Source organism: Schistocerca nitens, chromosome 6 (genome assembly GCF_023898315.1).
Source record: "Schistocerca nitens isolate TAMUIC-IGC-003100 chromosome 6, iqSchNite1.1, whole genome shotgun sequence".
Lineage (NCBI taxonomy): Eukaryota > Metazoa > Arthropoda > Insecta > Orthoptera > Acrididae > Schistocerca > Schistocerca nitens.
In genome coordinates this window covers 446,588,628-446,601,258 of record NC_064619.1, presented here as the reverse complement: position 1 = coordinate 446,601,258, position 12,631 = coordinate 446,588,628, and the positions used below count along the sequence as shown (strand labels likewise).

Genomic DNA, 12,631 nt, shown 5'->3' with positions numbered 1-12,631 from the left:
CTATTGCACTGAGAAAAATGCTGTACACAGATGCCATGGACTGAGGGCCATTGCCGCAAACAAGAGAGGAAGGTCCTCCCTCTGTTGCAAATATGAACGTGATGTACAGTGGGATGGAACATGGCTGAACAAGGAGCCGAACTAAGAAACTTTAATAGTTAAGGCTTCCGGCACACCTCTCACCAGTACAAATTTAACATGTTTTTTGTGCAATTGTTTGAGCAGATGAGAAATGTGGGTGCTTGCAACCCAAATGGCAACCTGTTCTAATGACGCATGCCATATAGTGTATTACCACTAAAAACTGTTTCATTTGGTCATCTACATACAATTGAAAGTACACACACTGAGATCTACGAGGGTTGAATGAAAAGTAATGCCTCCACCTTCGTTCATTGGGTTTGAATGGGAATATTTTAATAAATCAAACACAGAAATAATCCTTAGTGTGATCTTTAATTACTAATATTCATTTTTCCACATAATCACCATCAAATTGGATACATTTCTGCCAACGATGAAAAAGTTTCCTGAAGCTGTCATGGAAGAAGTAGACACTTTCTGCAGCCACAGTCCTCTTTGTCTTCATCAGAAGCATAATTATATCCCCACAGATTGTCATTCATTATCGGAAACAGATGGAAGTCAGGCAGTGCTAAATCTGGACTGTGTAGAGGATGACGTACGGTGGTGAGATTCAGTCTCTGAAGTTCTGCTGTGGTGGCACATGAAGTGTGCACAGATCTTCAGATAGTCAGGCAAAGCAATAATGTGACCCACACATTCTTGTGAAATGCCGATTGTGCTTGCAATTTCTCTCTGAGTGATAAGACAATCGTCCTGAATCAATCTGTCAACATTTTGCTTGTGAAACTCTGTGCTTGCTGTCACAGGGTGTCCAACTCTTTGTTTGTCACGCAGGTTAGATGTTCCTGCCTCAACATCTTTAAACTTTCTCGCCCAATGACGCACAGTACTCGCGTCAACACAATCATCATAAACTGCTTTCATTCTCTGATGAATCTCCTTTGGGGGTGACACCTTCTGTTGTCAAGAATTCAGTGACTGCACGTTGCTTAAATCGCATTGACAGACCGTCAGCGCAGGGTTCCGTACTTTACACTGTAACAATAAAACTGTTCAATGCTAAGGTTTCCCGCCAACTGGAGCTATAGAAGAGGCTACAGAACAAGCCAGTACCTGTTGCATACCAGTGCTCCCAACTGTGAAGAGCTACAAAGGTGGAGGCATTACTTTTCAGTCAATCCTCGTATCTTCAAACAATACTGGCCCGAAGCCAATTTAGTCAACAATTCCTCCAGATAAGGAGAGGTAGATACATTTGCTTGCACATTAACAGTAGATGTAAAATCAACAACTCACAAACTAATACATTAGGTTTCTTAACTAAGACCTAGGCATAGCCCACTGGCTGGACAGTAGGGGGATATAACATCCACATGGTGGAAGGCACTGGACAAGCTCTACAAAGCTTTAGCATTCCTGATTGCTTTAAGGATAGGTTGGCATGGAACCCTGTTGCACAACCTAATGTAGGTTCAAGCAGCAGCTTAAATCGCACACACAATATACAAAGTTCCATGAATGGGTTGAAATTAACTTTACTTTTTCCTGAACTTGAAAACCAAAAAGTGCAAGACTGTCTAAACCAAAAATTTAGTTGTTGTCAAAGAGGTGATAACTAGTAAGATTAGTTGATGACCTACATTCTTATACTTAGCTTGGATGACACTCTGATGCCACAATGGGATCAACTGACCATTGTATGTAACCACTTTGCACTGAGAAGGCCGTAGCTGTGGGGAGCCAATACGCTGGTATGTGTCCTCATTAATTGGACATGGCCATGCCTGTGTCCAGCTGGAAATCCGCTGTTGTCCTGGCAAGATGGCATGAAACATCCTAACAGCCAAAGTTTCTGAAGCACATTGGCTGAGGCAGACACTCAAAAGATGCACCAGCTTGTGGCATGCAAACCAGATGTCACAAAAAGAGCAGTGATGCTGTGGGCTACAATCTGGACGCGGTTTGACAGCACAAAATTTTGTATGGTCTGTAGCCAGTGACAGGGAGGATAACATTGCATGAACCTCCACTTGTTTTTGGATACAAAGATAGTGTTTGTGCATGTCTTCCAACTGGCAATTGCTAACTGCTGCACTAACTACTGAACACTGCGTTAACAGGACGAATGGGTTCACAGTAAATCGGAGGATGACATTGATTGCAAATCCTCAGCAATTGATACCACTAACAATATTGATATCAGAGGAATTGTGAAACATAGCTTGCACAGATGCAGTTACTTTGTGAACTTTGGCAATTTGTAGCATAACACTTAAGGTGGGATCAGGACCCTCTAAAGGTTTCACACTAAATTTTCAGTAAGAAAGCTACTCATAATGTCACGAATTAAGGAGTCCACATACAATGCACCACACTGTTTACAAGAAAAATCATACTCCCCCAGGGGGCCCACAGTCCCTTTTGTGGGTACGTGTGTGGTGCGCACAGGGCGCCGAGCTATTGCAGTCTCCTTCCTTTTTCCAGACTGCATTATCGTCCCTGTTCCTCTCCTTTCCTGTTCTTGCTCCTTTCTCCCATGCCCTCTCTTGGTGGATTTTTTTTATATTGACATGGCTATCCTCCCGGCTTAGTTTTGGTATGTGCAGTTGTTTAGTTTGCTTTTTCCATTCCCTCTTTGAAAGGGCACGGCCGACTTCCTTCCCCGTCCTTCCCTAATCCGATGAGACCGATGACCTCGCTGTCTGGTCTTCTTCCCCAAAGAACCCAACTCCATCCCCTCTTTTTCGGCATTTTTGTTCCCCGTGGGGTTTGACCTTAATTTCCAATGTTTACCGTTCAGTGTGAGCCATTTGGGGATGAACTCCCAAACTAGTTCCCAGGTGCAGGCTCCTCTCCCCCTCTCCTCTCTTTTCCCCTTGCACCCTGGCCCCCTTCCTGCTAGGTCACCAGTACAATAGCCAGTCCGTGTGGTGGGGCTGTTAAGTACCCACTTGGCTGAGCCCCCTGACAATACAGGGATCACACTGCTAGTACCTAAGCTGTTAATGCCTTGTGTATGCCAAGGAATCGATGCTCATCACTTTGGGTCATCAGAACTCCCGGCAATTGCTGCCGTGCCAGACAGCCCTTGCTGTGGCTGGGTGGTGCCCACAGGGCGAGTCCCTGGTCAGAGTGGGTGGTACTAGGGCAGACGCTGTGCACGTGAAGCAGCAAAGGCTTCAACATAGTGACCATTCTGTGGCAGTCTCTAAGAGTGGTAGTAGACATGACACTCCTTCTTCTTATCCTCCGGCCTTCCCCTCCCTGGCCACCCCCTGGGAAGAGGGTCAAGCTCGCCGGCTTGGGTTGAAACCTTTCCCTCGGTACCTATTTTGTTCCAGGAGAGATGGCGAGTTTTTCCACGACCAAGCCTTTGTTTTTCATGGAGGCAATTGAAGATAAGTATGGCGAAGTGGAATCCATGAGTAAAATGCGGTTCGGTTCTTTGCTCGTAAAGACATCTTCTGCTGCCCAATCTGCAGCCCTGTGTGCTTGTGACCATCTCAGTGACATCCCAGTTTCTGTCGCACCCCCACCAATCTTTGAACTCGGTACAGGGTATCGTTTTCCAGTGGGATCTTCTTCTCCAAACTGACCAGGAGCTCTGTGCAAACCTTGAGCGGCAAGGAGTCCGATTTATCGGCCTTGTACAGCAAGGCCCTAAAAACAGTCTCACCAATACAGGCGCCTTTATCCTGGCCTTCGAGGGGATACCCTCCCAAAGAAGGTCAAGGTCAAGGTGATGGTGCATTGGTGTGACGGAAAACATTACATTCCACCACCAATGAGATGCTTTAAATATTTACTATTTGGACACACGTCTTTCCGCTGCAGCAATGATCCCCTCTGCAGTGGCTGTGGGCGCCCTCTCCATGAGGGGAGTGCCTGTGCTCCCCCGCCAGTGTGCGTCAATTGTAATGCACAGCATCCTTCACACTCGCCAGCATGCCTGGTGTATGTGAAAGAACGACAGATTCAAGAGTACAAGACATTGGATCGACTTACCTACACTGCGGCTTGTCGAAAGTTTGACCGGCTTCATCCCGTGCCTCTAACTTCTTCTTTTGTTTCAGTTCCGTCCATTCCCCTTCCTAGCCCCTCCTCTTCCAAGCCCCGCCCAATTTGCCTCACACCTTCCCCCTCATCCTTACTCTCCCACTATCCCTCCTCCTCCCTGTCAGTACCCATACCCACCACTTCGGGTGCTGCTCCCCCTCCCCTGCCAGAGAAGTGCTCCCCTTCTTCGGCAGCCGCTGGTACTGGAGCTCCCTCCCAGGACTCCTCTTCCCGGCACACCTCTGAAAGGCGATCTGCAGCTCCACATTGGCTGCACGATCCGCGGCCAGTGGGCACCAAGATTGTCAGGTCTAATTCCATGCCTGACCTTGCTGCAGTCTGCCCTTCTCTTCCTTCACAAGAGAAGAAACAGAAACACAAGAACAAAGGCAAGGCCCTTCGGGGTACCCCCTGAGGTGCCGCCTTCCCCTGCTCCAGCCAATGAACCAACAGTGTCTGACCCCACCTACATGGACATTACCCCATCCTTATCGGTGACGGATGGCGACGTGGCGGCATGACTGGCCCCGGTCCGTTCGCTTCCCATTTGGACTCCAGCTTGAGAATCCTCCAGTGGAATTGTAGTGGCGATTCGAGTCATCTACACGAGCTGCAGCCCCTTTTTTCCTCCTACTCTGCTGCTTGTATTGCTCTTCAGGAGACCCATTTTATCAATTCTTACTCACCCACCCTTCGTGAGTGCCAATCTATGTCGGAACCGAATTGGCCTCTTACGGGCTTCTGGTGGTGTTTGCTCCTTGGTCCCTAAGGACATTGTTAGTAAATGGGTTCCCCTCCATACCACTCTGGAAGCAATTGCTGTCAGGGTCCATCTGGCCACTCCAATCACAATCTGTAATCTCTACCTCCCGCCTGACGGGCCGCCCACATCCCTTGCCCTAACCACCCTTCTTCAACAACTCCCTTCTCCTTTCCTGCTTCTAGAGGACTTCAATGCCCACAACCCTCTTTGGGTTAGTCACACAACTGCTGCCCTGGGCAGGACAGTTGAAGCTGTTCTGGCAGGGCTTGACCTCTGTCTCCTAAACACCGGCACTCCACACACTTCAGTGTGGCACACGGCTCTTTCTCTGCCATTGACCTCTCCATCTGCAGTCCCGGCCTCCTTCCCTCCATTCAGTGGGGTGTCCACGATCATTACCCGATTTTTTTTTTTTACCTTCCTTCAGTATGTCTCGCTCAGTCACCCTCCCAGGTGGGCCTTCTGTAAAGCTAATTGGGGTGCCTTCTCCTCTGCTATCATCCCCCCTTTACTACCACACAGTGGTATTGACGAGTCTACACAAGACTTTGACTGCCGCCATTCTTGCCGCAGCTGTTTCAGCCATCACTTCTTCCTCTGGTTCCCCCCCTCAGAAGATGGTCTCTTGGTGGACTCCGGAAATTGCTGCAGCCATAAAAGACCGCCACCGTGCTCTTCAACACTTCAAGCGGCACTCTTCTACTGCTCTCCTTCTGGTCTTCAAACAATTCTGCGCCTGGACCTGTTATCTAATCAAATTTCAGAAACGGATTTGCTGGGAACGATATGTGGCTGCCATAGGACCACACACCCCCTCTTCACAATTCTGGGTGAAACTCTGGTGAATTTTTGGCCATTGTCCTGCTACCGATGTTGCAGGAATTTCTGTGCATGGTGTTGTCCTTACCCATCCGGACTTTGTCGCAGAGCATTTCGCTCAACTTTGCCCAAGCCTCTGCATTAACTCAATACCCGCCTACGTTCCTCTTCCATAAAGAGCGCTCGGAACGACTGCCTTTGTCTTGCGTTTCTCGCTGCTTGGAGCCCCATTTAGCGAGTGGGAATTCCCCAGCGCCCTCGCCCTTTGTCCTGACACGGCTCCTGGACCAGATCGGATACATAACCAAATGCTCCATCACTTATTGGTGGCTTGCCACTGTCATATACTGACCCTTTTCAACCGTCAGTGGAGTGAGGGGGGTATTTCCTACCCAGTGGCGGGAAAGTATTATTATTCCAGTGTTGAAGCCTGGGAAACCACCTCTTCAGTTGGATAGCTACTGTCCAACTATCCTTGCCAACATCCTCTGTGCGCTCCTTGAACGCCTGGTGAGTTGGCAGCTGTTTTGGATCCTTGAATCTCACAAAATTTTGTCATCGACTCAAGATGGTTTTCGCCTTGGCCGCTCTACAGTGGATAACTTAGTCTACCTGGAGTCTGCTATCCGGTCGGCTTTTGCCCATTGGTAACTCCTCATTGCAGTCTTCTTTGACCTGCATAAGCCTACGACACCACATGGTGCCACCACATCCTCGCCACCCTTCACAACTGGGGCCTTCGTGGTGCTTCGCCCGTTTTTATCTGTAACTTTTCCTTGTCACTCTTTCCGGGTCCAAGTTGGTTCCTCCTGCAGCACTTCCCATCGGCAAGAAAATGGGGTTCCATAGGGTGAGCATCCGTCTGTTTCTCGTCACCATTAATGGACTGGTGGCAGCTGCCGCCTCTTTGTATGCGGGCAATTTTTGTATCTTTATTGCTTCCTTATTGATGGGCGCTGCAGAACGCCGTCTACAGGGGCAATCTACCGGGCACAATCTTGGGCTCTCTCCCATGCCTTTCAGTTTTCGGTGGCAAAGTCGTGTGTCATGCATTTCTGCCGTTGCCGTACAGTCCATCCCCATCCGGACCTGTTACTCGATGACCAATCGCTCGAGGTGGTGGACACCCATCACTTCTTGGGTGTGGTCTTCGATGCCCGGTTGACATCACTCCCTCATCTTCACCAGCTGAAGAGGATGTGCTGGTTATGTCTCAATGTTCTTAGATGTCTGTGCAATACCACCCGGGGTGCAGACCGCTCTATTCTCCAGCGATTGTACAAAGCACTGGTCCAGTCTCGTTTGGACTATGGTAGTCCTGTCTATGGTTCCGAGTCCCCTTCAACATTGCAGATACTAGACCCCACCCACCATTGTGGGGTCCAACTTGCGACTGGTGCCTTCTGGACTAGCCCACAGATTAGGCTTCTCGCAGAGGCGGGGATTCCATTGCTGCAAGTCTTGTGCCAACAACAGCTGATTTCTTATGCGCTCCGCATTCACTGCACCCCCAAAGCACCCTTATTATGGTCTCCTTTATCCAGACATGGAGATCTACCCCATGTGGTGGTGGCCACAATGTGGGCGTACATGGCTGCCCACATTCAGTCGCACTTTTCTGAACTCCAGCACTTACCTTTAATGCCTCTTTTCTCCACTCACACATGTACCCATCTGTGGTGTGTCTCAGCCACAGGTCTGTCTTGATCTCTCCATCAATTCAAAGGATTCTATCCCTCCGGAAGCCCTTCGCCACCAGTTCTACTGTCTCCTCAGTTAATTCCAGGGTTCAGAAGTGATTTATACTGAAGGCTCCATGGTTGCTGGTCACACAGGTTATGCTTACACCTATGCGAGACACATGAAACTTCGTTCCTTGCCAGATGGCTGTAGTGCTTTTACTGCAGAATTGATAGCCATCTTGTGTACACTGGACCATGTCTGCTTCTGCTCAGGACTGTCCTTCACTATATATAGTGACTCCTTGAGCAGTTTGCACACTATCGGCCAGTGCTTCCCTTGCCACACATTGGTCATAGCTATCCAGGACTCCCTTTCTCTCCTTGATCAATGTGGATGCTCAGTGGTTTTCATTTGTACCCCAGGCCACATTGGGATTCCTGGCAATGAACTTGCCGATCAGCTGGTTAAATTGGCTACTAACGGGCCACCTCTTGCTATTGACATTGCGGAAATAAACCTTCACTCGGCATTATGTCGTCGGGTTTTGGGACATTGGAATACAGAATAGCAAACACTGTCTTTGCCAAACAAGCTCAGGGCGATAAAGGATTCTACAACTATGTGGTGGTCCTTCTTACGGGCCTCTCATAAAGCCTCTGTCATCCTTTGCTGACTTCATATCTGCCATGCTTGGCTGACTCATGGATATCTCCTCTGTCGTGAAGACCCCCTCTCTGTCGTTGTGGATCAATGTTGACTGTGATTCACCTCTTACTAGACTGTCTCGACTTAGCCGTCCTGTGACGGACTTTCGGCTTTCCTGACTTGCTACCCCTGGCATTAGCTGACAATGCCTCAGTGACTGATCTAGTTTTAGGATTTCTTCGTGATGGGATTTTTATCGCTTTATTGATGTGTGGGACCTTCAACCTTATTGGTGGGTCGAGGGGATGGCAGGCCGTCTTGCTCCCCCTTTCGCCCCAATTGTACTGGTTTCTACTGGGGGTTGGTGGTTCACCCTTGCCCTTTGCCTTCCCACTCCTTTCTTTATGGGGTCTGTTTTATCTTGAGTGTCTATCTTGTCTACCTGTGCTTCTTCCTTCATTCCCCTGTCATTAGTCACTTTCTTTCCCTCTTCTCTTCTTCCGCCTTCTTCTTCCTTCTCTGTCGATAATTTGTAATTTTATGGCCGTTGTAGTTCCCTCTTATAGTGCGAGGTTTTATCGGTTTTAGTTATTCCAAGGTCGGAGGGACTGATGACTGCGTAGTTTGGTCCCTTTCTCCAATCCAGCCAACCAACCAACCAAAAACCACTCTAGTGTGCCAAGCTTTCTGAGTCAGCAGTCCATGCTGCATAGGATTGCTTATGTTGCTTAAGAGATCGATTAAACTGTAGCCTAGCTGCAACAATGTGGATCCAAGAGTGAATGTAATGAATGTAATTTTTTCACCACTTTTTAGTTTAGTACTAGAAGACAGTAAGAGCACACACTCATGTCAAGGGTCGTTTATTTGACTTGCATTGCAGTGAAGAAGAAAATAATGGAAACAGACCTCCCAGCTCTTGTTTACCTTGTCCAAACAAGCAAATGCTGGATAGGGAGGACTGCAAATCGCAGCAGCTGACTGCTGCTGTTTTTTTTCAGAAGCCAAAACAGCTGTTCTGCTGTTGCTGGTGCAATTTCCACTGTTTTTCTTGCTGTTGCTGCAGTTGTTGCCATTCTTCTATATTACTTTGCGATAGAACAGAATTTATGTTAACTCAAACTAGTGACAACATAGACACAGTAGAATGAAACAGATCGCTCCAGAGGTAAATGACAGTGGAGATAGCAGAGTAAACGAATAACAAACACAGCTCCAGAATGTAGCAATTCAAATCACAAATGTGAAGCTGACAAAACTCTACTATTCAACAGCATGTAAGGCTTCATGATTAGTGAGAGACTAGCTACCTATGGCTTGGTTGAGATGTTAAGCAATAAACCTTTGTTAGAGGGCAGTGCCACGCAACGTGCTTGCTGCAGCTGCTTGAGTTAGTTGTAGAAACCAAATCGCCTTCAGAAACTAAGTTTTTATTTGCCCTCTATATCCTTACCGGTAGCCTATCTTGCCAGTCATTCAGTAGTACAGTACTAGTTAGGAAACATTCTCCATTGTATAAAAAGTGACAAACGCTGTTAGTTTTATATTTTTGCATAGTAATTATCTGGTTGGTTGTATCTGTTTAATGGTTGCTACATATTTTTAAGATGTTATGTTCGGTTTTATGAAAATAATGAGGAGGAAAGGAGGAATTTACACACAAAAGTAAAAAAGTTGTGGTACTTCAAACACAAAACATTGTATAATGAGAATTCATAAAATGTTAGTTTGTTGTATTTTATTGAAAGACAAATATTCAAATGCAGTGTTTCTGTGAGGAAACAAGTAGTGTTTTATGCCTATTTACTTTGTCCGCAGATTTTAAATCTACATATCTTGCTCTATTTGACAAGGCTTTGTAGCCCAAGTTTAAAAGGAAGTAATTCAATGAATTATGTTTCCACATGGTGCTACATTCCTGACTCTTTATTTTATAGTTGGAGAAGCTGGAAAATCCTTTAGAACTTTATAGCCAACTTCACTGTCATGGAATTGGAAGCCAGTGTGCACTTTTTTATAGGTATTGGGCATACGAGTTATATGAAAATGATGATTTAAAGCAAGCAAACAAAGTACTCCTTACGGGCATAGGAAGAAATGCACAGCCTATAGATGAACTTATACGTGCTCGACAGTAAGTTGGATGTTTCTTCATAGGTTTAAGATTTACATATTCTAATGCTTTTGTTATTAATCAATGTAGAAACAAAATTTTATTTTTAGAAACTTTGAAATTGCTGTGGCACGACGTGTTTTGGATAAATCACTGGCAGCACCTGAAGAAAATGTTGTGGAGGAAGAGAGAAGAGTGGGCAATGTTTTGACAACTTTTGGGAAGAAACACAAAGTTCCAAGTGTTCGCATTGGTGGTAGAGTTAAGTCAAGTTTCCCCGGTACTCTACATTCCAAAGAAAACTTAATGCCCCAGAGAAACACAGATCCTGTCAATATATATGAGGTACTGTACAGTTTTCCTTTCCTTAAAAGGCACTTATTCCAAATTCATAATCCTCATTACTGCTTCGTAAATTATAAATATTGATATTATTTTCACCTGTCAGTATAAAACATTACACTGAAAGCGTACCGGTGGTAAGATAAATTCTCTTTTGCATTGTAATTTTATTGTGTTTGAGATTTCCTATGTGTTAAATATATGCTGTGTTGTGTCGACTGATTCAGTAGAGCAGTCCTCCCCCCCCCCCCCCCCCCCCCAGTCACTGTTCATTACTACTGTTTTTGACTGTATACTATTTATTTAATCACATTGAATTGGTTCTCGTGTAAGGAGTTCTTGCCTGTTTATATAATACAGAAATACAGTAAATAATTCCATCACTTTTTGCTTTAAATTTGTGCTTGAGACTACAAGAAGGAATGTGACTATAGCTGCTTTAACCCATGTCTGTTGCAGCTGCTAGTGAGGTGCTTAGATCCATTATTTTGGAATCTTTGCCGTATTGCATTAAAGTTTGTGTTGAGTAGTTAGATCTTCGTGAATATTTCAGCATAAGAAGTTCCAAGCTTTGAACGTTGGCTGGCTGAATGAATCCTGCCACACATACACCTATTGTTACAAACTAACTGTACATGTTTCAAATAATATAGGTTACATACCATCTTTTGGAACTGTTATAAAAATCTCATTTAGACTAAATTTGTTTAGTTTCATTTAAATGCATTGGTCTGCTTTTTGTTTCCTACTTCATTCCTAATGTGTTTCTACACATAGATGTGATTTTTAGTATGTTGAGCTTCACTGGCCCTGAATATATTTTGCTTTTCGTATTGTGCACCTGCATCTTGTACGCAAGTAGATATACACAATACGGAAATAAAAATATAGTCAGTACACCTGTGTGTATAACATCAAAAATGAAGTAGGGAATGAAAAATCTGACCGCTGAAGATGTTTGAAATACAGTAAACCCAATACAGTCCACATATGATTTGTATTAGTTGCAAAAGTCTGTAACTAGGGACAGAAAAATTCCACAAAAATGAATAACACAAAATTAGCAGTTTTTAATGAAATAACGTTAAACTGGTGATTTTATGAAGACATTGAAAAATTTATAATTTTGCTGTAAAAATGTTATAAATTTAATGATGGTGTTTACTAATATTTGTAACTGATGATTATTTAATGTTAAAACAGCATTTTGACTTGTAATCTCCTCGAGGCTGAGGTTTGTGTATAAATTTAAACCGACTTCATCTCGTGTGTAACAAACTTTGATCTGATGATGCAGTTAGTAAGAATAACACAAAATTTAGTAAAAAATGCAGAGTTTGACAAACACACAAACTTAGACCAAATAAGCGTCAAATTTGGCAACAAAAATAAATAAATAAACAAATCTAATTTGGCAAGATTTTGAGATATAATGTCCACCAAAGAATACTAAAAATTATTAAATGGACTGATAAGATATGAGGAAGTTGATTTTGGAATTTTCCCAGCATAATGAATATTGCATGAGGTTTTTGGCATGGAGCCAGATTACTAGCCACAGTATTTTGGCTGACTGAAATTCAACCATCTTCAGGTGAGTTTTACACTGAAAGTTGCTGGTGCCAGTCACTATTTTTATACCTAAAATTGATGTGGAGACACATGTACATAGGTTTCTGTTGGAGCAATCCTGAAACCTCATTGAATGAGTAGATCACTCTGGTTTAGTGAGGTAAAAATATGTGGTAAATATTAGCTAGAAGAAGGGATGAGATGAAAAGACAAGTGTTAAGACATCAGGAATTAACTTAAACAGCACTTTTTGGCTAGTACAGCCGGTCTCAATTTATTTCTTCGTAAAGCAGAATGAGACATCTGTATACCCTACTGTAGACTTGATTGAACAACTAATCTGAATTACTTCTTATTTGCATGGGGAAAAAATTCACTTTATTTTTCTGCAGTTGATTTAAATCTTGTAAGACCAAATCTGAGTTGACTGCCCTTTATTCTTTTTCCAGAGTTTATGTAATGTATCCTTTTTGCATCTGATGACTAATTTTGAGCCATAAATATGAATGTTCTCAATTTATCTGTTTGCTAATTTGTTTTTGAATGCTATA

The 12,631-nt window shown here is 44.4% G+C and overlaps 1 protein-coding gene across 2 annotated transcripts in view; it reads left to right on the top strand.

Annotated features, from left to right (window-relative positions):
* Positions 1-12,631, top strand: part of LOC126262810 (uncharacterized) — a 162,113-nt gene that overhangs the window by 63,756 nt on the left and 85,726 nt on the right. For both annotated transcript variants that reach the window (XM_049959654.1, XM_049959652.1), the window contains exons 3-4: positions 9,991-10,187; positions 10,277-10,511. In XM_049959654.1, the coding sequence (XP_049815611.1) occupies positions 9,991-10,187; positions 10,277-10,511 (432 nt within the window). The remainder of the gene's footprint in view (positions 1-9,990; positions 10,188-10,276; positions 10,512-12,631) is intronic.